This window comes from Ochotona princeps, chromosome 3, assembly GCF_030435755.1.
Source record: "Ochotona princeps isolate mOchPri1 chromosome 3, mOchPri1.hap1, whole genome shotgun sequence".
NCBI classification, from domain to species: domain Eukaryota; kingdom Metazoa; phylum Chordata; class Mammalia; order Lagomorpha; family Ochotonidae; genus Ochotona; species Ochotona princeps.
In genome coordinates this window covers 101,121,237-101,148,698 of record NC_080834.1, presented here as the reverse complement: position 1 = coordinate 101,148,698, position 27,462 = coordinate 101,121,237, and the positions used below count along the sequence as shown (strand labels likewise).

The 27,462-nt window shown below is 57.8% G+C and overlaps 1 protein-coding gene across 3 annotated transcripts; it reads right to left on the bottom strand.

Annotated features, from left to right (window-relative positions):
- Nucleotides 1-1,936: 1,936 nt before the first annotated feature.
- On the bottom strand, nucleotides 1,937-22,613 carry EPHB3 (EPH receptor B3). 3 transcript variants are annotated; one of them, XM_058662174.1, is made up of 16 exons: nucleotides 21,927-22,613; nucleotides 13,867-13,931; nucleotides 10,829-11,501; nucleotides 8,223-8,378; nucleotides 7,211-7,561; nucleotides 6,929-7,053; nucleotides 6,563-6,722; nucleotides 6,366-6,474; nucleotides 5,991-6,043; nucleotides 4,731-4,853; nucleotides 4,353-4,600; nucleotides 3,786-4,001; nucleotides 3,513-3,662; nucleotides 3,199-3,392; nucleotides 2,947-3,102; nucleotides 1,937-2,858 (listed from the first exon to the last, which is right to left on the bottom strand). In XM_058662174.1, the coding sequence occupies exons 1-16, from the start codon at nucleotides 22,024-22,026 to the stop codon at nucleotides 2,750-2,752; spliced, it is 2,988 nt and encodes a 995-aa protein (XP_058518157.1). In that variant the 5' UTR covers nucleotides 22,027-22,613; the 3' UTR covers nucleotides 1,937-2,749. The 3 variants fall into 3 exon arrangements, with proteins under 3 accessions (XP_058518157.1, XP_058518159.1, XP_058518158.1); XM_058662176.1 differs by lacking the exon at nucleotides 21,927-22,613 and adding an exon at nucleotides 21,305-21,587; XM_058662175.1 differs by lacking the exon at nucleotides 21,927-22,613 and adding an exon at nucleotides 14,051-14,562.
- Between the last annotated feature and the right edge of the window lie 4,849 nt (nucleotides 22,614-27,462).

Genomic DNA, 27,462 nt, shown 5'->3' with positions numbered 1-27,462 from the left:
TTGCCTCCTCCCTTTGTCTCCTTATCTGTCCCCCCCTAGAAAAGTCTGATCCCCTTCTAGGTGCCCCATTTTTCCCATCTGCCTCAGCTACAGCCTCAGGGATCTGGGGACTCATGCCAACCTCTCCAGGAGACATGTGTTCCCTGGATTAAGCCCCAGGAGGCGGTTGTACCCCATGGGAGATGGCACCTTCTAGGAAGGGGGTTGCCTTTCTCCTTCCTTCTTCATATTCTTCCTGTTCCCTGTTTTCTGAGTCACCAGAATTAGTCATCTAAAGAGGGTTTCAGGGGAATTAGCATAGGTGAACCTGAGAAAAGGAGGGGGGCTTAAGTGAGTGTGTGGTGTGTACCTGGGCCCACTGCTTCTGGGGTCAAGTGGCAGGAGAGAGGGGCTACGCAGGCCAGAATATGTGGACACAGGATTGGAAGGGATGTATGCTGCTCAGGACATAGACAACGGAATACCTGATGATCCCTGGATTTCTGGGTTCAAGACATCCCTGGAGACCCTCAGCCTGGGGCTCCTGGGATTTCCGCCCCCCAACCTCCTCCTTGGATACTCTAGAATCAGGATCCCACCCTACCCTCCCTGCAGACCCAGTAGAGGGCGACGTCACGCCTCTGAGGGTCAAGGACCCACTCCAGTGTCCCTGCGCTGTCCACCCTGACACTCCTCCTGTGATGGGCTAGGACGAGAATGGGAGCATCACGCCTGAAGACTTGTGTCATGGGCCCTGAACCTCAGGACCAGGAAGCAGCTTTTGAGAGGGGAGCTTGAAGGTCTCTTCTGCTTTATCTGGGCCCTGGAGCGCAGGATGCTGCGTGTAGCATGGAAGAGGACCTATCCGCACAGGCTACCTCCCCCACCCCCAACAGCCCCAGACACCTTGCGTTGTTGACAACTCTGGCGCTTTGGCCCAAGGGTGACCTCCGGGCTTTCTCATTGCACCTCCTCTCTCCCTGGTCCTATTAGGCCCCTCTTCCTCCCTGGAGCCGGCGGGGGCCACCCCATCTACCCACCCATGAAGCGGCCACTGCAGTGCCGCGCTGGGAGGAAATGCAGAATTGCACACGCCACTGCCACCTGGCACAAAGTCCCCACAGAGCTCTGCCCGTGCTTCTCCTGGACCCACCGAGTCCCCATCAAGCATTAAGTATCTGGGATGCAATCCAGGTACCCCTCCTGACCCTGAGAAAACGCAATTCCCAGCACGCCCCTACCCCATTTCTACAATATTGTGTGTGTGTGTGTTGGGGGTTCCTCTCTGAGCAACTTTTTTACCCAGCCTCTTTTGAAATCTGCATTGGATATCTTGCGAAGGCCCTCCCTCGGTTCTTGATTTTTACCCTGGGAAGTGTGTGGGTATGCAGGCGTCTGGGTGGCAGCCCAGCTCCAGGCCTGCCTGAGTGGCTCAGCGACTTCGCACAGCTACTTAACCTCTCGCCTCCCTCCTCTCCAAGAAGGAGACAAAAATACTTTCCTCCTTGGCTGAGTTGTTGTGAGATTAAATCTGATCCGGGTATAATGGGGCATTTAGCTGAGCGCCTGGGCATAGTCAGCACTCAATAAAGAGCTGCCCGCACCTCCGAAGGTCTGTGGCTCTCTAGTTGCTTTGTCCTTGACCACGTGACCCTGGGAACTGACCAGCCTGGCCCGGGGGTGGGGGGGAGGGGTCGGCATCTCTGACACAATGCCAGTAGCCCTGGAAGAAGGAGCCTCTGGGGTGTTGCCTCCCCCTGCTCCCGAACCCCTTCCACAATGTTTGTTACGATGCTCTAAGCATACATGGGTACTGAACTGGGCAGGCCTTGAATCTAGTGGTCTCTTGCTGGTTGCTGGGATAAGTGGAAGGGGTTCTTGGCAGCCAGGGATTAAGGTCTTGCGAAATCAAGGAATCTTGCTTTGGGAGAAGGAATGAAACAGGGGAGAGAGAGGATCCGTCTTATTGCCTTTATTCTGCCATTGGCCCAGCTGGCCCATGGCAGGGCACAGGACCAAGCTTGTACTCGCTCAACCACGCTCTCCGTGCAGACAGCGCGCATGTGCGCACACACATACATACACACACACATACACACACACAGATGCACACACAAGCACACACATCCCATCTCTGGCTCTGAGAGTCAGTCTCTGGGGAGGGGCATGGGGCTGCTCCTCAGCTTGCCCCTGCCTGCCCATTATGACAGCACCAAGGGTGGGGATGGGGCAGGGCCCTCAGCCCCCAGAACAAGTCCCTGTGCAAACTGGAGGTGCCAGTTGGCTGTAGGATGGGGAACAACGCCATGTCTCCCCATTCCTGGAGTCCCCTCCTCCAGCTCCTGAGGGAGGGACTGCTCTCTGCCTACCTGGAGGGCCAGACCCCTGCCAGGGCTGGGCCCTGGAGGGGTGGGGTGGGGGTGGGGAACTCAGGCTGGCCCCACACCTGACCCTGCCAGGACCTGCAGCCTTGCAGAGTCGGAGGTTTGTAGGGATTCCCCACGGCAGAGCAGGAAGGCCCAAGCCCCAGGGGTCTGGGGAGGGGTCATCACCCCATCTCCTAATCCATCTTCAATATGAAGAGGTTTGGGGCACGCTTCCTGGGGAGGGAGCACAGGTCTGGACAAAGTCCCAGCGCAGGCCCTCTCCCCAACTTCCATCTTCTGGGCCACAGCCTGAGGCCGGGCATCCAAAAGTCCGAGAGTCCAGGCAGCTGGTCTGAGTCCCTGCGCAGTCCTCGGAGGTCACCCCCCGAATGGGGCACCGTGTGTCAGACCTGCACAGGCAGGGTCTGGTTCATCTGCAGCCGCATGTCCTGGATACTACTGAGGATCTTCTTCTGGTGGCCAGCCAAGGTGACGCCGATGCGGAGCAGGTCCCTGTGCACAGAACGAGGGCAGGGTCAGACCCAGCAACACAGGGGGCTCAGCCCCACCCACCCACCCTCCCCTGCAGAGGCGCACTTACTCTGCAGTCATCTGGGCCACCAGGTCAAAGGATGCAAACCCCGCACTGCCAAAGCTCTCCTTGTACCGCCCCATCTTGATGGCATCCAGCCAGTCACCAACCGTGGTGAAGGTCGTGTAGTCAGGGACTGTGCGGTCCAGGAGGGGCTGTGACATGCTGTTCAGGGGAAGAGAGGAGGGACCTGGTGAGTCCTGAAGGTCACAGGGCTACTGGCTCAGCGGGGGGCGGGAACAGAGGCACCCATATACTAACCCAGATTGGGCACTGGCGATGACTTTGAGGCTGGCAGCGTTGCGGATGAGCTTGTCCAGGGTGTTGACGATCTGAGAGAATTTGGGCCTGAGGTTCCGGTCTCGCACCCAGCAGTCCAACATGAGCTGGTGCAGTGCTGTGGGGCAGTCCATGGGTGGGGGCAGCCGGTAATCCTGCTCCACAGCATTGATGACCTGGGGCAGCGGGGAGCAAGGAGGAGAGGAAGGGTCAGGGAAACTCGGAGTGAACCACCACAATGCTCCCAGCCCAGCCAACTCCCACCCGCCTAACCACTGTGGCACACCCCCACTCACGTCCTGGTTGCTCATGTCCCAGTAGGGTCGCTCTCCGTAGCTCATGACTTCCCACATGACAATCCCATAGCTCCAGACGTCACTGGCAGAGGTGAACTTCCGGTAGGCTATGGCTTCTGGGGCGGTCCAGCGGATGGGGATCTTCCCACCCTAGTTAGGGGGACACACGCCCTTGACCCTATGACTCAGGGCTGCCCCCTAGCCCCAAGTCCCAGCCTGGCTCTTCCTCCCTATTTCCCCCTCCCCCAGCCCACAGCGGTCTCCCTCCTGTACCAGGGAGCTGGTGTAGGTAGGGTCCGAGGGGTCATCCTCCAAGAAGCGGGAGAGGCCGAAGTCAGAGACTTTGCAAACTAGGTTGCTATTGACAAGGATGTTGCGGGCAGCCAGGTCCCGGTGCACGTAGTTCATCTCAGACAAGTACTTCATACCAGCTGCAATGCCCCTCAGCATGCCCACCAGCTGGATGACTGTGAACTGCCCATCGTTGAGCTGCAGGGGACAAGTGGGTTCAGGGATGTCCACGGCCTCCTTCCCAGACCTCCATGCCCTCTCCAAGCCCCGGGGAATCAGGGAGCCAGGTCCATAGTGTGCTCCCCAGCCCTGCCTGACACTTGCTAGTTAAGCACCCTGTGAGCCCTAGGGCTCTTGGTACTCCTACTTTACAGCAAGGCAGCTGGGACGCAGAAGCTAAGTAAGCTACTCCAAGGTGACCTGGAAGGCAGAGTCAGCTCTGATTGCCCAAGTGCTTTTCTCTTTGACTACTTGTGAACTTGAATGAAGGGAAGAAGGGAGTGGGGTATGAGGGGTGGAGAAGGGTGGGGTGGAGGGGCTGGTTCTCACCCGAAGGAAGGAGTCCAGGGCACAGTTCTCCATGAACTCGGTCAGGATCATGACTGGCCGACTCTTGGTGACCACGCCCTCCAGCCGGATGATGTTGGGGTGGTCAAACTGACCCATGATGGAAGCCTCGCTCAGGAAATCCCGCCGCTGCCTCTCTGTATAGCCCACCTTCAGGGTCTTGATGGCAACGAACACCTCGCGGCGGCCGGGCTGCTTCAGCCGGCCTCGGCACACTTCCCCAAACTCCCCTATACACATGGAACACAGGGCAAGGTCCCATGAGCTCTTCCTGGGGCCACGATGGGAGCCAGTGTAGCCTAAGTCATGCTCTCGGCAACCATTGCACTACAGCACACTCCCTGAGGGGGTGGGACTCACCAGCTCCAATCACCTCCTCGATTTTGACGCACGACACATCAATCTCCTTGGCAAACTCACGTACGGCCTCGTTGGGGTCCTCATAAGTGAAAGGGTCGATGTAAACCTTCATCCCAGGAGCAACTGTGGGCAGAAGGAAGGAGGGACATGAGCGGGCCAGATATCTGGCAGTTTTTGGTGGGGAGGGGATCCCTTGGGGCCTGGCCAGGACTCTGTCAGCCGTGGGCGCACGTTCCTTGGCCTGCCTTGCCAAGCCTGCGGTGCAGTCTAATGTGGACGCCCTCGCCCCAGCTCCGTGGCCGTCGGGCCTGCACAGCCCAGATTCTTGTCTTGCTGGCTCGCCCTCCTCTCCCATCATGTCCAGACGTCTCTCTACCTCACTCCTGCTGGCTCCCACTGCCCTGAGCCCATTCTGGCCTTCCACACTCAGACTCCTGCCCTGGCTGCCGCTGCGCCTCTGCACTTTTCCCACCAGGCGTCCTGCATGCCGCCGCCTTCCCACAACAATGCTGCTATTGTGTGGACTCCCCAGCTCCAAAGCCTTCCCAATGACCTCGTGGGGTCAAGTCCAAACTCCTCTGGCCTGTCTTTCAGGACCCTCCCAAGGCTGGCCTGGCGGCAAGTACCCAGCCTGCTTCCCAGCCACGGTCAGGCCAGCTTCTCACTGCCCCCGCCGCTGGGCTCTCTCCCCTCCCCATCCATCCCAGGCCCAGGCTCCTCTCATGAGAAACACTCTCCCCACCTCTTGAAACCCAGTTTGTCTCGCTTCTGCTCAAGTCCACCTCCTCCAGGCAGCCTTCCTCCTCTCTGAACTCTTCCTGCCCTTTGCAACAGGAATAGCTGGCTGAACACTTAATGGTTCTCTAATTGTTTCCTGTGTGTATGGATCTTGTCTTTCCCACAGGACTAACTGCCTCAGAGGGCAGAGGTCACATCTCATTCACTCCTGGAGCCAGCAGGAGGGAAGGAAGGGTCAGGGTACTTGAGTGAGGAGGAAGGGATCAAGGGAGCAGGAATGAGGAGTCAGAGTATCTGGGTAAGGAAGGAGTGAGGAGAGAGGGGCTCAGGGTATCTGGGTGAGGAGGGAAGGGTGAGGGTAGCAGGAGTGAGGAGGGAGAGGTCACATAGCAGGAGTGAGGAGGAAAGGGTCAGGAAGTGGCACTGAGCTGGAAGGAGGAGGTAGTCCAGGTGTGCTCCAGTAAGAGGGTCTGGGGTGGGTGTGGGCAGGGCCCTGGGGAGCTGGGTGAAGGACAGACTCACTGTATTGCTGCAGCTTCTCTGTGTACTCTGAGTCTGGACCGTGTCGCTGCTTCCTAGGGGACAGAGAGGGAACAGGCTTGAGACAAGTCCTGGCACCCAGGAGGGGCCCAGGGTCTAACAACAGGTCAGGAGACAACCTTGGTGCCTGGTCCCGTGGTTGACAATCATAGCAGCCTCTGGCCAGGAGACTCAGGGGCCAAGGTGAGGCAAGCAGGACAGAAAGAAGACTTGCAATGGATTGGGAGTGGCCTCTGCTGCAGCCAGGAAGGTGGAAGCTCAGGGCTGGAGGGCTGCTGGCATACGTATAGAGGCACATGGGCCTTTGGGGAGCTCTGGCCAGCGCAGCAGAGTGGGTAAGCACATGCCCAGCCATACCTGAGGCAAACAATGGCAATGACCACAACAGCCACGACAAAGACCAGCCCAGCTGTCGCCGAGCCCACGATGAGAGGCAGCTGTTCCTGGAGTTGCTGGGTGCCAGAGCCTGGACATGGAGGAGAAGGGAGGGGCTGGTGAGCAGAGGGAGGCCCTGGACAGGCAGGGGTGGGGACAGGCACAGGGACCCCATGTACCTCTCTCGCTAGTGGTCTCGAACTCGGCTGGGCGGCTGTACTGCCCATAGCCGGCCACAGTGCGGGCTCGAACCTGGACCACATAACGGGCATCAGGCCGCAGTCCATCCAGCTGCACGGAGTTCTTCTGGCTGGTTACAGTGGAGGCGATGCCCTCGCTCTGCAAGGTCACGGGGGAGTGGGTGCTGTCAGGGGGAGGGGGACCTGAGGCCCACCAGTCCCTGACGACACCCATGTCTGTCTCCATAGCCCCTCATTCGGGCTGCCCGAAGGGGCACCCTCCCTCCTCCACCTCCAGTGCCAGCTGGGCTAAGTCAACTGGGCATAGCTCAGCCCAAGGTTGCCTCCTGCCCTTGGGGTGCTGACCTTCTCAAAGTACTTCATCTCGTAGTCCAGGATGACTCCATTGGGCCGTTCCGGGGGTGCCCAGGACAGGGTCAGGCTGCTGCCCGAGCTGCTGTGCAGGTGTAGAGTGGGCACTTCGGATGGGGCTGAGTTGTGTGAGGGGGAGAACAGTAAAAGGCTCACTGTGGGCTCTGTGGACTCCATGGGCCCTGACCTTCTTCCCAAAGACCAAGGTCTCCAGCAGCTCCCCGACCCCTTAACAAGCTCTGGACAAGCTCAATTCAGTTCTGTCATCCTCCTTACCAGCCTGGTTTGTGGTGATATTCACAGCTGCATAGCGGGGAGGCAGAGGGCTCTTGCCTGAGACCCCGTTGACTGCTTGCACTTCGAAGGTGTAGCGCGTGTGGGCCAGCAGGTGGCTGATGTGCACCCGGCGTTCGGTCAGGCCCAGCTGCCGAGGCACAAACTCCACATTGTCATCACAGCGTGAACAGCTCAAGGGACCCCCAGAGCCCGGGCTCCCACGACACTTTTTGCAGATGACGTTGTATAGGAGGTCATCCCGGCCGCCCAGGTCCCGGGGCTCACTCCACTCCAGGATCAGGGACGTCTCATTCACATTGGAGATGACACCCCGGGGTGGAGATGGCACCGCTGCAGAGAACACAAGAGTGGGCAATGAGCCAGGAACCTCGCAGGCCCGCCTGCTCTAGATTCCTCACCTGGCTGCTGCTCTAAATAAGCAGAATACCTTTTCTATACTTCTTCCTGAGCAGCTTCCTAGCTATCCCTTCAAGACTCAACTGGCGATGTCACCTCCTCTTAGAAGCCTTCCATGATTGAGCTACCTATAACACATTCCGGGGCCAGGCTAAAGCCCAGCAGTTGGCACTCAGCACACTCACACACAGCCATTGTCTTCTTTTGCATCCTTTCCTCCCCGAAGTTGAAGGCTCCTTGAGGATAGTGACTACCTCTTGTTACCCTCCGCATCCCTGGCACCGAGCGAGAAAGTGAATGGGGCCAGAGAGTCACAGCTGAACACAGAGGAAGAGGTGTTGGGCTGGCAGGTACTAAGAGATTCCTAATGCTGGCCAGGAGTTAGCAGGTGTCTGTTCAGTGCAAAGGACAAGTCAGCTGGCTGGCTTGCCTTCTGGCTCAGAGGAGTTGATGGTTAGCTCCCAGCTATGCAGGCTTCAACAACATCTAACTTCCCTGAGCCTCAGCACCCCATCTTGGTGACTGCCTAGGCCTCCCCAGCTAGCCCCCGAGGGAGGTCCCGCAGCAGCGGGGCAGGCAGGCAGCATTCACTCACTGGTGCAGGCACTGTCGGCGGAGTCGGAGTCTGCGCGGTAGAAGTTACTATGGCAGGTGCAGATGCTGGCAGCTGTTGAGGTGGTACGGCTGTTGGGAGGGCAGAGGAGGCAGGGCCCTTCCCCCTGCTTCGCCTTGTAGCTCCCTGGGGGACAGGCTGGGTTGGCGGCGGGGAGGGGTGGAGAAAAAGGATGGACAGTGCTCACTTCCTTCCCTGCAGACACCAAGCTTACACACCTCCCTCCCTGAGTGCCCAGCCCAGGTGCCAGCCCCTCTGTCTCCTAGACGAGGGGGCCATGCAGGAATTGCCTCACCCAGGCTGCAGCCACAAAAGCCCTTGTGCCCCATGGAAACCCCACGTCAGCAGATTCCTCCCCACCCCTGCCCCCCTCACCCTCACCCTGGGGCCTCCTGGACGCAGACGTCAGCCCATCACCTGGACAGCCTGGGCTTGTTGAGGCAGAGCAGGCAGAGAGAGGAGGAGGAAGAGGAGGGAGATGCTGCGGGGTTGCTGAGTTGGCTGAGCCCCTGCCCCACCCCAAAGCTCTAGGGAACCCTCAAGGACACCCTGGGACAGCCAGGAGGGCTCTTCTTCCCTCAGCCTCAGGTCCTTCCCCTCTCCCCCCAGAACACAGCAGCACCATCCTTGTGCCCCAGGGCAGGGTAGGAAAAGGAGAGTGAGAGTGAGGGTGAGAGAGAGAGAGAGAGAGAGAAAGAAAGGCAGCTAGACTGAGTCACCTGCAGGTCAGAGGCCTGCTAGAGCCCACCAGGGACCTCGCCTCAAAGCCAGCTAGGAGCATGAAGCCTGAACTCTCTCCCCTCTCCCCCAACTCCCTTCTTGCCCCCTCCACTCTGGCCCCCTGGATCCCCAGGCAGAGTGGAGAACCTGATGGATGACTCAGTTGAGGCTATTTGAAAGGGCACTAGCAGTAACTATTAGGATAACGGGCATAAGCCAAGGCTCTCCTGGACCCACCAAAGCACATTGCCAGCCTGCCTGGTCCACCAGTTGGGCTGTGACTTCACGGGCTTCAAGCTCCCCCTTGACAAGGTGATCGCCATCCCAGGGCCTCTGAGCTAGTGGGGGAGGGAGCAGAGGCCAGGCCAGCCTGGTTGCTATGGGAACCAGCATGCATTTCCTGCCAGGGACCTGCAGAGTGTTAGCCCCTCTCTAGGCTGTCAGGCTCGTCACCCCCCACCCCTTTCTCCACTTGGGAAGAGGAAGTCTGGAACAGGTTCCCATAGAGAGGGTGGCATGAGGCACCCAACACCAGGGCAATGCTCCACACTCTCACACCCAGGGTCCTCACCCTCCCATCGGAACCACAGGCTGCACGCAACCTCAGGGTGGGGAATGGTCCAGAGGACCCTGTTCCCTCAGCTCCTTGTGCTGCCATCTCTCGAGCCCTGGCTAAGGCATCAGTGCCAACTCGGACTCTGAGACTCAATTTCCCCACTGGCGTAATGGAGGCAGAGCTGGCAGCTACCCTGCATGTGGTAGCTGAGGTTCAGATGGAAGAAACCAATGTGAGTGGACCTGAAGGTCTACCAAGCCCGAGCCAGCCCCCTAACCTCTTCTGGACGTGACAAGGACGATCCCTGGAGCTGGGAGATGCGGGACTCACACATCAATCATGGCTGTGCTGGCACGTGCTGGGCACTGCTCCATGGGCACTCACTGCTCACTTAACTCATGCTGACTTGGCCCACAAGGAGTCACGGGTTCAAAGAGTTAAGTCATTTTCCCCAGGTCATAAGGGTGCTGAGTGACAGAGTCAGGACTCAGGGCTCCAAGGACAGAGGCCCTCACTGTTCCTGCTACATAAAGCAGGAAACATTTTCAAAACATTCATGGAAAATGGGATGAAAACATATGTTCAGAAGCCAGCACTGTGGTATGGCTGGTAAAGCCACTGCCTGCGATGCTGGTATCCCAATGGGTGTCAGTTCGTGTCCCGGCTACTCCATTTCCCATTAAGCTCCCTGCTTGTGGCCTGGGAAAGCAGTCAGGACAGTCCAAAGCCTTGGGACCTTGCAGCCACATGGGAGATGCAGAAGAAGCTCTTGGCTTCAGACTGACTCAGCTCTGGGCATTGTGGCCATTTGAAGAGTGAATTAGCAAATGGAAGAGATTTCTTTCTGTCCGTCTCTCTCTATAAATCTGCCTTTCAAATAAGATAAATCTTATAAAGAAAATATGCCTGGATTTCAAAATATTTACATCGAAATGAAGTCATCATTTTATTCCACTTTCCGTGGACTTTTTAAAGTCCCTGTATTGCTTGGCAAGAAACAGGCGACATCCCAAGGTAGATGATGCCCGTGGCTGCTCTGGGGTCCACCTAGCACCTTCAGGGGTAGACACCTGGGCCAGGACTAGGTGGGCACATCTTGCAGCCTTCCAAGCCTGTGACCAGGTTCCCTGGGTGTCTCTCTTTCTCTCTTTAATTCCATTTTCCCTCTTATTACTCTTGTGCCCTTCTGCTCATGCCTGCTCCACATTCCCCTCACGAACATTTTCCTGTGCTCTCTCTGGCCCAGACCAGAGAGCAAGTAGGCCACCTCCATCCCAATCCCAACCCCTGGAACAGGCCAACCCCTACTCACCACGGCACTGCGTCTCCTTGGCAGCTGGCTCATAGCCGGTGGCACAGGTGCAGGCCCCCACAGGCACCATCCACTCTCCATCTCCATTGCAGTAGAGTTTGAGCGGCACAGACACCTCCACGGCATTCGGGATGCAGGTGCCGGGAGCAATGACCAGTGAGGTAGGCTCAGCCCCGGTGAGGGTCTCTGGGAAGAGTGCGAAGCCCGCAGTGGTGGCTGCGCACTTCTTGTAGAAGGCACGCACGGAGATGAGTGACACACAGGCTCCCTGGTCCTGGAAGGCCAGGTAGAAGCCGGCCTTGGACAGTGGCCCGAAGCTGCGCACCTTGGTGTTGACACGGCCAGTATCGAGCCGTGAGAAGCTCTCGTCGGGCGCGATGGTGTCCACTTTCACGTAGGGGTTCTCCATCCAGAAGGGGGAGGAGGCCGAGGCCACGTCGCTGTCAGCCTCGTAGTAGAAGAGGTTGAAGGTCTCTTTGCAGGAACCAGGAATGTTGGGGATGCTATTGCAGTCGCGCACGGTGAACTTGAGCTCCACATACACCCGCTGCACGTCCCGCCGCCAGATGAAGCCCGTGCGCAGCCAGTTGTTCTGGCTTGACTCTCGCACGTTGCACACCTGGTACGTGCGGATGGGGTTCATAGCCTCATCGTAGCCGCTCACCTCCTCCCACTGCACATGGACCAGATGGAAAAGAAAAAGTGAATGTCAGTATTTGCCAAACGCTCAGCATGTGCCTCATCTGGGGCCGGTGCTGTGGCATAGCCAACAAAGCCATTCCACCCTGTGATGCCCATATCCCATTATGAGTATTGGTTCAGGTCTTGGCTTCTCCAGTTCCCATTCACTCCTTGTTAATGTGCCTGGGAAAAACAGCAGAAGATGGCTTGAATGTTTGGGCTCCTGCCACCCATGTGGGAGACATGGAGCAAGCTCTTGGCTCAGCCTTGGGGAGCGAACCAATGGATGGAAGACCTTTCTCTCTCTCTCCTCTCTGTAACTCTTTCAAAATAAGTAAATAAATCTTAAAAACAACAATAAAAACATGACAGATCTGCTATATTTACTTCTTCCCACATTCTGCACAGGTGTAGGGGCCCAGCAGAGCTTCCTGCCTGCTGTGTGAATATGATGAGTAAGTTTCTTAACCTCCTTGAGCCTGGGTTTCCCATCTACAACATGGAGATAATAAAAAGGTAAATACTAAATGACCCTAAACAAATAAAACACTTACAGTAGTGCTGGGAACTTGATAAGTGCTACAGTACTGCAGGAGTGTGGAGTGTTATCTATACACTACTTATTATCTTGAAGCTTGGTTTCATTACCTACAAAGTAGAGCTGATTGGCATTAAACGAGACTGTGAGAAATTAGGTTACTATATAAAGGCATTTCCAAAAGATTGTGAGGAAATGGGATTAAGTGATAAGTTACTCTCTCGAATAGTTATTTTAGATTAATTTTATTTTGAGGCAAAAAGAAATTGAAAATCTTTATGCACAATGTTCCCATAATATTCATTGTCATGAACTTCTTGAAGACCTCTTGGGCTTCTAACAGTACCTGACAGAGCAGGTATCTCCCAAGTGTTGGCCATCACCAATGCCACATTTAACTGTCACATCCCAAGGAGGTGTGTCTCCATTTTATCTTAGTTTTACAAAATATTTACTGACTTGAAAAGTAGACTAACAGTGAAAGAGAGAGAGAGGGGTACTTTTGTATCTGTTAGTTCTTCTTGGGGAATGCTGCAGGCTAAGCTAGGCCAAGCCAAGAAACTTCATCCTAGTCTCCCAGGTGGGTGGCAGGAAACCCTGTGCTTGTCATCATGCATTGCTTCCCAGGTGCACCGGCAGGAAGTGGGTGAAGAGTAGAGGAGCTGGTGCTGGAATCAGCACTCCAATACAGGATGTGGTTTTCAAGAGGTGGCTTAGCCTCTCTCTTTTTTTTAATTTCAAAGGCAGAGTGACAGAAACAGTGAGACAAAAGGACAGATTTTTCCATCTGTTTGCTTATTCCCTAAGTGGTGACAACAGCTAGGATTAAATCAGGCCAAAGCCAGAAGCCAAGAACTCTCTCATTTGGATGGCAGGGGTTCAAGTGCTTGGGTCATCTTCTGTGATCTTCCCAGGTGCATTAACAGGGAGCTGGCTGGAAGCAGAACAGCCAGACAGGAACCAGTGCTCTCATATGGGATACAGGGATTGCAAGCGGTAACTTCACCTGCTGTGCCATGACCCCCCATCCTAGCCCTAATTTAGAAAGGAAGAAGCCAAGGTTCACAGTGGGAGAATGATGTGTCCTGGGTCACAAAGTGAGGCCTGGTAACTAAAGGGCCTATAGCATCATTGTACACAGGGAAAGGCATGAAGACCATTTAGGGAGCTTCAGAGTCAGGACTACAGGAATTGATATTCAAGAAAAGGGAACTTATGGGCTGGCAGGTAGCCTAGTGGTTATGATACCACTTGGAACACCCACATTCCACATCTGAGGATCTGGATGTGAGTCCTGGCCTCCCTACTGATTCCGGCTTCCTGGGAGTGCACACCTTGGGAAACAGCAAGTGATGGCTCAACTAGTTGGGTCCCTGTAACCCACATAGGGTTTGTGTTCCAAGCTACCAGCAAATGCAGGCATCTGAGGAGTAAACCAGTGGTTGGGAGTGCTCGATCTCTCAAATAAACAGAAATAAATTTTAAAAATCAAGAGATGGAGACTCAGAAGGGTTGATTGTTTTGTTCAAGGTTACACAGCACATCCAAGATCTAGAGCAAGGTGCCCTTGTTTCCAAGGATCCAGGAAGGGGAGAGATGGCTGGAGATGGCCAGGGAAGGGTGATCAGGCAAGAGGTGAGAGGGAGTGAGGGCAGGCTGAAAACAGGTGGAGGGAGGAGGAACTGAGGTAGTGCGGCATGGAAGCAGGTAGCACCTGCAGAAGCCAGCAGGTGACACAGAGTGAAGAGGATGCTGCGAAAGGGAGTAGAGAACTAACAGCAGCCAACATTTGAGAGGGGGACATGAAGGGAAGTCTTACCCCGCTTTCCGGATGGGATGTCCATGCCAGCTCAGACGTCACCCACTTGGTGTCCATGAGCGTCTCTGGGGGAATAACATTGGAAAAAGATCAGGGTGGGGAGAAAGCAATGGGCACCCAGGAAAGACCTGGGACACACGATCCAGACTCCAAAGACAACATAATCTCCAACCACAGAGGAGACCCTGCAGCCATCCCCAGAAATGTCAGAGGTCAGCTAGCAGCCAGGCAGGGGTGGGGGATGTCTGCGGCTGACCCCAGGCCTGGCTTAATGAGGCGGGAGCAGAGGCCAGTTCACACACCTACAGCTTCTGCTAATCTCCACACAAAGGGACCAGTGGGGCCTTTATCCTGCAACAAAGGGCTGTGTGCTTCAGACTGGCAGCAGCCCTGGCTTCCCAATTACACACTCTGCCCAGGGAAGGGCAAGGCAGGGCAAGGCCTGGCAGGAGCCAGCTTTCATCAAGCCCTCCCCCTCCCCCAGCCTCCTAGGTGATACAGGGCAGGCTCTTTGAGGGTGGGAGACCAGAACCAGGTCCAGTCCACCTCTTTCTGCAGCCCTTGGAGGAGGGAAGCCAGGACTGGGCAAAGCCAACTCATACTGAAGGTCAAAATGCCAGGACTTGGGATGAGCCGGGGTGCACGTGCAGGTCTTCCTGATTCCATGATAACCCCTTGCCCTGCGGCTGCAGCATGTGAAGGGGAAACAAGAGAAAGCCTGGGGTGTGCCTGCTTGTACTTTACATCCTAACTGAACCATCACCTCCCCTGGAAAATCCTCTTGAATCTCCAAGCCAGAGTTAGAAAACTATGTGCTGGGCCTCAAGAGCCAGGGGCTTTGTCCAGCACCAGTCCTGGTTGCTGAGCCATCCTGCCTGGTTATTCCTCCTGCTCAAGCATAGTGAATGACCATTCAAGCTTCTGACATCCACTGACTCTCACACAAACCCGGTTCTGGCCTGGGGGCTGGCCAACTCCACTTTCTGACAGGGACAACCCCCGCTCCCAGATCAGAGCTAGGAGCAAGATGCGAGGCAAGAAGTGCCAGTTCTTTTCCTGTAGTGCAGGGAAGGGAGGCCGGTGGCCAGCAGCTCTCTTACCTCTGAGCTGGATTGGGCAGATTTGCCCCAGAACTTCTGCAGGCCTATGCAGCCACAAGGAGACAGCAGAGGGTACCCAGGAGGGGCAAGACACTCAATACCGCAGGCTCCAGGCTTGCACAAGCCTTCCTGGCTTTCTGGAGCCTGGGTCGGTGGAAGCCAGGGGCTGTAGTGGACCCAGCGAGAGGACAAGACAACGGGCAGCCCGGCTCCCTATGGGAGGCCCAGGGCTGCGAGGGGAACAGCCCTTCACCACAGGGAGTGCAGTTTCTGCCTTCTGCAGGAACTTGGGTGCACGAGAATCCATCCCAGCCTGTGGCCTGATGGGGGGCCCCCTCTGGCAGACAGACAAACAGGCGCAGACGTTGGGCAGGCAGATCCCGATCCTGGTGGGAAGCCGCGTTGGGCAGAAGCGGGCGGCTACGGGCTGGAGGGCTGAGTAGCGCCGGCTGCTGGGAGCAGACAGCCAGCCGGGATGGCCAGTGGGGCGGGACTACAAAAGACAGCGAGATGGAGAGACAAGGAGCGGGAGCCGGAGGCTGCCAGGCGGCCTGGTCCCCAGCACCGGCGGCCCCCGGGAACAGGGGCGCGCCCCTCCCCCGCCGCCCGCCAGTCCGCCCGCTGGTCTGCCCGCCGCCGCCCGAGCGGTCTCGGCTCCCTGCGCCCCCTCCTCCCGCTCTCTCACTTCCTTCTGCGCAGCCTGTGCCAAACCCATCTGGAACTGTTTAAACCCAAATATTCCGCCCCTCCCCCTGCAGCCAGATTCCTGCACAGTTTAAAACAAGCCCTGCGCGCTGGCTCCGCGAGCAGGGAGGGGACGGCGGGGAGGCGGCGCAGGAGGGAGCAGGCGAGCGAGAGAGGGAGGGGATGGCCCTTGGCCATCGCTCAGCCTTGGCCATCGCTCAATCTCGGCACATTTTTCCCATTAATGAGAAGAGGACTTGGATTTCGGGCCCTGTGTGCCTGAGGAAGGCTCCGGTCACCCAGGTGGGGAGGGGGCAGGCCTGCTCTCTTTTCCCCATTTCTGGGGTAAGGATGAGGAGGAGGAGTAGGGGCAGAGGGGTGGAGAGGGAAAGGGCTTTCTCCCCTCTGCCCGGGATGGGACAGAAGGAACTTGGATCCCCTCAGATCCCGGTGTGCTCCAATGCTGGATTCAGGAGGGAGAGAGGTGCGTGTGTGCTGGGGCAAAGGGTCCCCCCACCCATCTGGCTGTGGCACTGGGAGGTTCAGCTCACCTTTTCTCTGGTGTGGGAGTGCACTGTGCATGGGTGCTCACACATGTGCACATACCAGGACAGGGGATACGGGATACGAGGACAGGCGCTCCAAGACAAAAGAGGAAGAAGGAGCTGTTCCCAAACTCCCCCAGGCTGCTTCCCCATTGCCTGGATGTGGGAGAGGGGGGCCCCTCCTCACTACCCAGTCACAGGCCTCTTGTCTTGGTGACCCCAAGAGTCACCAAGGAAGAAGACATCAGGCCTGGGGTCATTCTGGGACTGGGGCTTGGATGTTGTAGGGCAACAGCCTTTCAGGTTTCTACCAGGCCACGGAGAACAGCCACGTGGCAGTGGTGCATGGCCCTGGCCTGTGTACACACACACACACACACACACACACACAGTTGCACACCTCACATCCCGTTCCCAGTGCCTTGGCTCATTCTCACCACCAGGGCTGGGGAACGACAAGTCAACACATCTGGTGGACCAAACACACCAAGCCACAGCCACCCGCAAACATGCCGACAGCCTCACACACAGCCTGTCTTCCACAGACACACGGACGCATATGGCACAAACAGAGCCGTCTTCCGTAGACTTCTACACCCAGCAAACCGTTCTTACTCACGATCTGTCTTGCCTCCGACAGCCTCCTTCTGCAGCCCTCCCAGGTGCTGACTGCCCGACACATGTGCCTACACGGAAGGCACACACAGCTGACAGAGTAGTACGTTCTCTACACACTCAGTGGCACACACTGGCACCCATGTCGTTCACATGAAGTGCAAACACAAATACTGGTGTCCCTGGGCAGACCTGGTGCCATGCTGTGACACAGTCATACACCCACTGCAATCAGCTGCAAGCAGAGATGCCACAGGCACTGGAACACTCCATAGCCCAAAGCAGCACGCACAGCTGGGGCAGCATCCCTTGTGGGAGTTGGTGCACCCTGCCCCCCACAAATGCCCACGGCATACACACCCTCCAAGCCTGTTCTTTTATGGAACGTCATTAAGTCAGGAAGGGGAGAGTTGGAAGTGCCCCTCCAACCCATCCCCAAGTGTGTGGCAGTTCTGGCTGGAGCCATGGAAGCCACTCTTGCAAAGGCAGTAGAGCGCTGGGCAGACTCAATCAGAGTCATTGGGACGGAGCAAGCCCCAGCCTCTTCTTGTTTCCTGGCCCTGACAGAGCTGTCAGCCAGGTCACGAGGCTGGGAGTGGGGCAGGGGTGTGAGGAAGATTCTGGGTGTGCCTGGGTGCAGCCTCCCCAGGTACAGCCCCTACCCAAGCAGAACGCACTTGGCTGCCAGCACAGCAGTACCATCTCCAAGCCATTGGACCCTTAGGTGTGGGGAGGCTGTAGCGTGCCCCCCACCACCACTTGGGCAGTATTCTGCCACACCCTCACAAAGGACCAGCATGAAAAGGACACTATGGGCATTCTATTCTGGCGTCCACCCGAGGGTCTCACTGGGCCATCCTAGTTTCGGGAAAAGCATGCCACCTGCCCTGATGAAGGGCCAGGGACCCCCCCACCCCCACCCCAGCACCCTTGGGCTCCAGGTCACTCTGAGTGCCCAACTCTGGAACAGGAGTATCACTGAAACACGGAACAAACAAACACAAAACTGAAGACAGGAGCAAACAACCTTTGGAGGCCAAAGGACTATGCTCAGGAGGTTGGGCCAGGGGAGTGCATAGTGGGTAGGAAGGAGTCAAAAGAAAGGGAGAACTTCATGCCACTCCTTCTCCTCTCTGTCAAGTTCCTCAGTCAGGCACCAAGCGGAGAGCTGAGTACAGTCAGTGTGGGTACATGTGTGCACCAACTTGTGCCCCTGGCAGGCACTGGGGACAGGAAGAAGTCTTGACTGGGCACTTTGTCATGGACCCTGGACAGAACATACTTTGGGAGCCTCACTCGCCCAGGGTCACTATATGCACATAGTCTTTTGGCCTCCTTGTCTGGGAGGGTGGAGAGGGGAGCATCTCTGAACACAGAACACGTTTTGTTTTTCATTTTTCCCCTCAGATCATGAGGATTTATAATTAAATAAACCTGAGAGTGAGGAGAAAGGGGAATGTCTCCGTCCTCATCCTCACCCCTGCCCCAGTACCGGGCCGTTGGCCAGCCAGAAGGACAGATGGACAGCTAACCCTTCTAGCCAGCCTGCGAGCCCTTCTCTGGCATGCTGGCTGCAGTGGGTCAGGCCACGAGGCTGGGGGTAAAAGACAACAGGAGGCCTGGCACCAGGGCCAGCCTTCGGGGCAGGGCCTCTCCTACCCCATCAGGTGCCCAGCTGTGCCCAGACTCCCTCCCCCAGCACCCCCCCCCCCCAGCTGCCCAATCCCGACAAACCAGTTTGACTCAGCACAACAGGCAGGGCTACAATTTTCAAACTATGCAGGCCTGGTGATTCAGCCTCTTCATGCTGTTTAATTAGTGGAAGGCCGGGTGGCGGAGGCCTTGCCCACGGCAGCCTCAGCTGCCAGCCATGGAGGACGAAGTGGGCAACGAGCTGCCATGGTTCCCTGAATACCTACTGCTGTCAGCAAGCCAGCCACAAAAGTGGGGGCCCAGTATCCCTTCTCGGTTCCTTCGTCCATCCACAGGGGTCACTCCTGCTGCTGCCTCACACGCTCAGGGACAGGTATGACAGTCCAGTCAGCATGGCTGGACTGAAGGGGGTGCCAGGGCCCCACCCCTTCCAGTCTGTATTGTTTGTTCTTCCTTTCCCATCCTCTTTCGGGTTAGATCTCATCCTCACAGCCCCCCTTCCCCACCACCTACTCCTGGCCCCAAAGAGAAGGATCTTGGTGTGGGGACACACCTGGGGAACATGACTCAAAGCAGGAGCCAGCAATAAGGCGACCTTGTTTCCGTGTGACTTTGGGTAAATCCCAAGGCAACTGGAGGTGGGCAGGGATCAGAGAGGACAAGCCAGGCATCTGACTCCATCCACAGGGCAGGCGTGATCCCCTGGTCACAGAGTCCTGGTGATGCGTGTGTGATGGGGGTGTAGGGGGAGGTGAGGATGAGGAGTCAGGTTCTAACCAGCCAGCATCCGACTGGTGGGCTTGCACCCACAGCTCAGGAACTTGGGGTTGAATAGAAGGAGCTGCAGCTCACAAAGGCCCAGGCAGACTAAATCGAAGGTGGATTGGAGGAAACAGTGGCAGAATCCCACACCTGTAAGCCTGGGGGTGTGTGTGTATGTGTGGCCTGGTAGGGGGTGGGGTGAGGGGTGGCAGGATGGTGCTAAAGAAATCTTTGTGGCCTAGGGATCCTTGCCCTCTAGTCACAGTCCTGGCCCTGGAAGCCCACCCACCCATCAGGTCCCAGCAGAGGGAGCAGGTAGAGGCAGCGGCCAGGGAACAGCTCCTGACCCATCCTGTGCGTCTTTGGAGCTACAGGGAGACCTAAGTGGGTGAGAAGCCAATATGCCCCCGCCTCCCCAGCCTGTTCCCCATGGCCCATGCGTCCTCCTCCGACTTCCCTCCAGTAGAATCTGGCCGCATAGCAATTCCACTTCCAGAGACCCCCACCTCCTCCCACCTGGCCCCAGCAGACCTGAGGGTGACAATAACAACAGTGGTAGAAGCAGCTAATCGCTTGGATGACAATTACTGTGCCAAGCACTGCAGTGACATGAGAACCCCTTCTTACAACTACCCAGCCAGGGGGACCCCATCTCACAGGGAGGAAGCCCCCGGCAGGGAGCTGTAGGGTTGGTGGAAAGGAAGCCCCTGGTGGGGAGCTGTAGGGTTGGTGGAAACTCCCTGTCTCTCTTGCTTTCATTCTTTCACTCTCCCTCTCTCTCTCACAGACACACACACATACTGAAGGGTTCCAGACAAGGCAGAAGTGCAGTAATCGGCAAATGCCACACTTGGAGACACAGCCACTTGCCAGGGGGCACCTGACACTGGCCTGGCCTCCTGTGAGGGAGTAGCAGAGGCCGAGAAGGAGGCAGGGAATGGCCCTGCTGCCTCCTCTTGCTAGGCTGCCTCCCGGGTCAGCACCCCTTAGCTCCTTGGTGGGGAAGGCTGGGTACCAGCTCTGGCCCAGAGCCTACCAAGGGTCTAGGAGTTTCTGGGGGATGGAAAGGAGGAAGTCAGGAGACAGGGGTGAGGCTCCTCAGTAACTGATGCTCACCTGACCCAAAACCACACCCCGGCTCTACTCGGAGCCCCAGCACCCCACCACACCCCACAACCGGGACCATGGGGCCTGACACACACACACAGATGACACACACAGCCCCTAAGTGTGTGTCTGCTGAGTGTGTGGCTGCCAATGTCGCCTCTTCTGGCCCAAGACAGATGCAGACCTGGGAACTTCACCAGGCTGCCTGGTTCACACCCTTCAGGCAAACAACAACAAAGCCCCACACGGGTTTCTCACGCCTGCGATCCTATCACACACATGTGGGTTGAGTGTGCGCCGGCGTGGGCACGACCTCAGGGTGTCTGTCTGAATCTGCCTGTGTCCACCGTTGTGAATGGAGGTGTTAGCCCGGGGGTTGGGGAGAGGCTTGGACATAAGCAGGTGTGTGTGTGTGGGGGGGAGGAGTCACAGAAACATCCCCTCCCCCACCTTCTGAGAAGGAAATTGGCAAGCGGGAAAAGATGTCTTTTCTCCTTGAATGGTGTTAGAGGCTTTCCCTCGGAGACGATCAAGTTTACTGACTGGGTTGGCTCGAACAGTTCCAGTCACAAAGAGGTTTTCGACCCTAAACTCAGAGGAAGCGACTCAATCTACAAAAGACACCCAGAAAACTAGTGCAGCCTAGATCCCCCATATTTCTGGGGTGTCCTCCTCCCACCGTGGAGAAGATCTCCCCCTCCCCCAATAGCTCCAATATTTTTGGAGAGCAGGCGGCTTGCAGTGTGTGCACGCCTGCCCATTGTTTCTGACCCCTGTCCGCGGCAGGCTCCTGTGTCAACTGGCGTGTATGCCAGCCCTCTTGCCAGGGCCACCGGGCACCTCGGCCTCTCCCCTCCATCCCCCCACTCCCAGTGCAAACGCTTGAAGTTGGAGCGGCCCCCTCGCAGCAGCGGTCTTGGCAGGTTTCACAGGCGAAGCCGGGCCTGCTGCCACCCGCTAACGAACAACCACCCGGCTCCGGCGCTCCTGAGGCGCCCCCAGCACTTTGGGGGTTCGTGAGGACCCAGCCACTAGGAAGGGGGACCGCTCGAATGCTGGGCCGGCGGGGTGGGGGCTGTGGGGGACCTTGGAGGAGGGCTCAAGGCCGGCGCACACAGCACCTCGAGTGTAGTTGGCGCTCGGTAAGCCATAAACAATAACCCGCGCCCGCCTCCCCGCCCCCGCAGCCGGCCCGGGGCCCGGGGCCGAGCCGGGAGCCCGCACGCACACCCTCACAGTTAACTCCAGCGGATTCCCACGGAGCCGCCCCCAGCCGCTCCTGCACGGGTGGCGGGCGCCTAGCCTGCGAGGGTCGCCCACACCAAGTCCGCCTCTCCGAGCGCCGCGCGCCCGCGCCGCCGCGCAGTGTGCGGGGTTTCTGCCACCGCAAGCTCTCGGCCGGGACGGACTTTGGCGGACGCTCACCCGAGCCGAGCTGCCTGCCTTCCAGGCGGCTCCCTGGGCGTTCTCCCAACCCCATGCCGGGGCCCGGCAGCCGTGCGGGTGGCCGATCCTCCCCCGAGGTGACTAAAGCCCGCACCGGCCCCGCGCCCCCGCAGCCCCCTCGGCCCCCTCGGCCCCCGACGCCGCTCACCTTCCAACGCCCGGCAGCCGGCGGGCAGCAGCAGTGGCAGCAGCAGCAACGGGGGCAGCAGCGGCGGCGGCGGCGGCGGCGGCGGGCGCGCTCGGGCCATGGCCGGAGCGGCAGCGGGAGCCGAGCCGGGCCGCGCCGGGCCGGGCCGAGCCGCGCCGGCGGGAGTGCGGGCACCCAAAGGAGAGAGGGTCCGCTGGGCGCGCTCCGAGGAAGGCTCGCGTACGAACCCAGGAGATCCGGGGCCAGGAGCGGGGTGCAATCCAGGCAGGTGGCTCCGGGACCGAGGCGGTGCCCAGAGTCCGGCGATCCTGGGGATGCGGGCAGGTCAGTCCCGTGGGAATCTGGCCGGACCGGTCCAGGAGGATCCGGAGCTTTGGGGCGCTAGGTGACGGAGGACTCGGGGAGGCGGACCGGGGCTGGAGGGCGCAGGTGATCGTGGTTCGGGGTACACAGTAATCCGGCAGTCCGCCGCCGGCCCGCCTCGGATCCGGGGTTCCGGGAGCGCGCGCCGTCCGGGGTCCAAGCTGGGATCTTGCTGCGCCGCTCACGTACTCACTTCTGCCGCCCCCTTCTCTGGCGCGGCCGCTCCTGGGCGGGGGGGGCGGGGCCGGGCCTCCCGTCCATCAGCGCGGAGGCCCCGCCCCCAGGAGGCCGGCCGCCCACTCACAGACCGCCCGGCCCGCGGGTTCGGCCCCCAGAGCAACTCCGCTGGGGTTCAGTTGGCGAAGCCTCCGCCGGGCCCACTCTCGGGCTCGGAGGCCTGGAGTGGGCGGGGCCAATAAAAAGATGAATTAGACTGGGCGGGGCGATCTTGGCCTTTGGAGGCATTGGCCACACCCCCCGCCGCCCCATTGGCCGTTAGTCATCCTAGCTGAGTCGGAGGAGCTGCGGGTCCACACAGCGCGAGCCGGGAGCGCCCCCCTGTGGCCGGTGCAGGCCCCGGGACGCCCCCAGGCGGCTGGGCTTCGCTGGGGCGCTGACCCGGGGCGCCCGCGGCGGCGTGCCCCGGTGACCCCGGACTTCCAGTTGGCTGATTCATTCATTCAGCCTGTCAGCTACGATTGAATCGCTCACCCAACAAATATTTTTGAGCACCCCCAAGGTGTCAAAGACGGTAGTGACAGCGGGCGGGCTTCGGCAGCGGCAGCCGGACACAGGAGTGTAGTTATCTCGGGTCGGCGGATGTGGCAGGTGTGAAGTCATTACCGCGGCCTGGAGCGAGTGGCCTGAGGAGGCGGCCGGGCTCCCGCCAGCGCCTTCCGAGGGGAGGAGGCGCTGCTTCGGGCTTTGTGTGTGAACTCCTAGAGGCCGCTGTGATTCACAGGGATGAGGGACCCGCTGACCCCAGCTGAACTCCAAAGTCCACCTTCCTTCCTGGGAGCCCGGGGTGAGAGGGGCGGTGTCAGAGGCGGGAGCAAGAAGGAGGGCTCTGCTCTGAGAGCTGTTCTGAGGTGAGGTGGGGGTGAAGGGCTGGCAGGGAGGAGGAGAGGGTAGCCTGGGCTAGGGAGGGTGTGAGCAACCGGCAGGTGTTTTAAGATGGCCCCGAGGGGAGTCCACTGGTGGGACTTAGTGATTGGGTGGTTGGAAAAGGTGTCCCAGCTGGAGACATCAAAGAGAACACCTAGGCTCCAGGTTTGGGCATTGGACTCCCGTGTCCCATTCATTGTGCAAATATTGACAAAGTGCAATAAAGCCTGGGAAACAATGGCTCACCCATCCAGAGCGGGAGGTGTTATCATAGCCTGGGTTTACAGACACAACCGACGGGGATGAAGGCTTTGCGGCTTGCTCCGAGTCACATGCAGGACGTCACCTGCGCGGGAAAAGTGGCAGAGATGGGGAGTGAAGCCAGCTCTGTACACACCCGCCCCAGCCCAGCAACAAACCTGAAGGATTCTTGTGTGCTGGCCCAAAACTCAGCATCTTAAAGCAAACAAGCAAAAAAAAGCTGAGCATCTTTGGGCAGGCGCAGTAGCACAGTGGGTTAACACACAGCTTGGGGTGCTCACTTCCATTCTGGAGTATGACTTTGAGGCTTGGGCACTCTTCCTCACACTCTACCTTTTAAGCAGATGAACATAAATAAATGAAACACTAGCACGCAGCAGCCTCTCTGGTCGCTGGCTGAACCAGGGAATGTTGATTTCTCCCTGGTCTACGGAGCTGTCTTGAGTTCTCTGGGGCTCAGAGAGTGGTCTCAGAAACAGGGCCTACACCTGTGGTTATCTGACCACGAAGTCTCCCAGTTCTGGCCCCTGTTAGTTCCATTAGGGTGGACATTGCTTTGAGAGAGAGAGAGAGAGAGAGAGGTCAGGCCTCCTGGCCAGAAACAGGCCCGTGTGGGTACATGGGGCTGGGCAGTGGGGGTGGGAACGCTGTGTTTCACAGTCCCGGGATCCATGCCCAGCCTCTGGGAGTCTGCCTCCCAAATCTGTTATGAAACCCTAGAGACTTCCAGTGAGCCTCACTCAATAGGAGGAATCGTGGCAATGAGCTTGTCTTGCTGTCCTACAGTACAGCATGAAAGCTAGAGGTTGGGACTCCTTGCCCCAGAACTCCCTTGGTCCTGAAAGCAGGGAGGGGATGGCGGGGGCACTGCTGGGTGGGTTAGCAGGGTGATATTTCAGCAGGTGGCCTGGCAGCAACACCTCCCAGCTCCAGCCCTGTGCATTGTAAGGCGGATCTATGCGGCCGGCACTCCTGTTTGCTCAGCATCTGTGCCAGGCAAGGCCTCACCCTGGACAAACATAGCCAGCCAGGCGGCAGGCACCAAGCTCCTTTGTTCTTGGGCCTGATAGAGGCAGCAGGCCCAGCAGGTAACGGAGGGCCCGTCCACACTCGATGTTGGCACCATGATTCCCACGGGAAGACTTCCTGATCAAGCGGCTGCCAGGCTGGACAGCACTGGGCCACAACAGCCCAGGGCCAGGAGACTGACCACCTGACCACAGAAGGGACTTGGGAAGGGGCAGGTGGAGGGCTGTTGTTTCCCTGGGGCTGAATGGTCCAAGGTCCTGCCTCTCATCTTTCTCCAGGTGGAGCAGATCCCGAAGAACCCGGGGACGAGGCACTGGCCTTTGACTCTGTCTTGAAGGGGAAGCATCCAAGCCAAAATCAGGGCTTCTCCCAGCCAAACCCCTCCTCATGCATTGCCTGGTGGAGTCTAGGAGGAAGTGTGAGGGAGACCCCAGTCCAAAGACGGGCACAGCCATTAGCCATAGTCGAACTTTCCAGACTCCATGGAGGAACGTGGAGTGGAAATTGTGCCTCCCTTGCTGGGCTGTTGTGACGTGGTAGCCACTGGGCTGGAGCACGGCAGGCACCTGCTGGTGGACCCTGGGAGGCGGGTAATAATGAGTGCCAGAGGAACTCTGTCAACGTGGGACAACTGGAGAAGCGTGGGAGAGCAGGACTGGGACTTGGTGCTCTGTGATTGTGACTCCAGGTTCTATTCTGAAAAATTAAGGGGAGGCATTTGGAATAGCAGTTAGGATAGCCAGCTGGGACATCACATCCCGGACTGCAATGCACCCATTTGTGTTCCCAGCTCTACTTCCAGTTAATGCACAGCTCAGGAAATGGCAGGGAAGGTGAAAGCTCAAGCCCTGCCATCCATGGATTGAGTTCCCAGCTTTCGGCTTTGGCCTGGCTACGGCAGGCATTGGGGGGCAGGGAAGGGACGCGGGAAGCAGCAAGTGAGAGCTCTGTCTCTCTCAAATAAAATAACTATCTACATTGGAAGATGCTTAAATACAGCATCTGTCCTTGGGTTTGTGGGTTGGAGGTAGTTGGAAGAAAAAAGGAGAACAGGGAGGAAGAGAGCAGGAAGTAATGGTGGGATTGGTCTCAGGAGTGTTGGGGGCTTCTGTCTAGGCTCAGGGAGTGGGGTGTGGGGAAGGCAGAGGCACAGAGGCACAGAGGCCGCTGAAGAGGCACAAGACAAGCACTGACAGGGATACCACTGGGGTTGTGACACAATGTCCTGGACATCGGTATCCCATCATTTACCCAGAAGGGAAGGGTTAGTTATGGAGAGTGGGCAGGGCAGGGTAGAGATGGGGACTGGGACTGGCATTTTGTTTGGAGTGGCTTAGCTTGGGAGGCCTGTGACACACCCCAAAGGGCATGCTCAGCTGACAGCTGGCTCCCCACCACTGCTTCCTCCTCCACTGACCTCTTACCCCAAGCAGCCTCAACCCCTCTCTCTGCCCCTCAGTGGGCCCAGCTGTTCTTTCTCCAGCTCTCCAAAGGGCCACTTCTGTCTCCACTTAAATGTCACCTCCCTGACCACAACCTGGTCTCCTCTCCCCTCCCCCAGGCCATTGTGTTACCAAGTGATGGCTAAGGTTACATTCTTCAGTCACTGGTTGGCATATGTATTATCTGCCTCTGCTTCTAGAACCCATGCTTCCTGAGGGCAGAGGCTCTAGGGCCCTGCATGATGTTGCCTCTGGATAATAACCCACTGATTGAATCAGGAAGCTCAACACAGAGGTATGTGGAGTTCATTCTGTCACTTCCTCTTCCCAAGCCCATGGTAGACATGGCTAATCCGCCACTGACTCCTTGCTGCTGACAGCCACCGCCAGTCTATGAGACACCTGAAGTTAAACCTCCCTGCCATCTTTAATGTGAAGGGTGACTCGAACATGGGCCCTGAAGATTGATAAGATCCCCGCCATTTTAGACCCAGTGCCATTTTAAGTAGCCTCTTCCCTTAGGTTTCGATTTTCCTCAAGTTTCACTTCTGTAAGGTCCATACTCTTTCAGTTTTGTTCTCCACCAATCTGCTGTGGCACCAAACCTGACAGTTTTACCTACCAACCCTTCACAACCCCACATCCCAGGGGGCTGTCCGTGACCCTAGCCACCAATCCCTCACGGCCCCATGTTACCAATAGCTATCCTCTTGCCACAAAAGCACATTCCTCCTTGTCAGCTCTCTCTTCCCATGGCCACCTTCCTCTTGACTAAATAAATACTTCCTGTGTGACTTGTTGTGTCTGGTGTTTGGGTTTGTGGCAAAAATTCTTTTTTTTTTTTTTTAAAGATTTTATTATTATTGGAAAGCCGGATATACACAGAGGAGGAGAGACAGAGAGGAAGATCCTCCATCCGATGTTTCACTCCCCAAGTGAGCCGCAACGGGCCGGTGCACGCCGATCCGACGCCGGGAACCAGGAACCCCCTCCGGGTCTCCCACACGGGTGCAGGGTCCCAAAGCCTTGGGCCGTCCTCCACTGCCTTCCCAGGCCACAAGCAGGGAGCTGGATGGGAAGTGGAGCTGCCGGGACCAGAACCGGCGCCCATATGGAATCCCGGGGCTTTCAAGGCGAGGACTTTAGCCGCTAGGCCACGCCGCCGGGCCCTGTGGCAAAAATTCTTAACACTTGGAGTAGATAAAACTCCTTCCTTGCTTGCTGTTGGCATGATCTTGTGCGAGCCTTTTAGAGGTTCTTTGGGCCTCAGTCCCCCAACCTGAGATCTTACATACAAGATCTTATACAAAACGCCTTATATGAGATGTCGGGAGGGT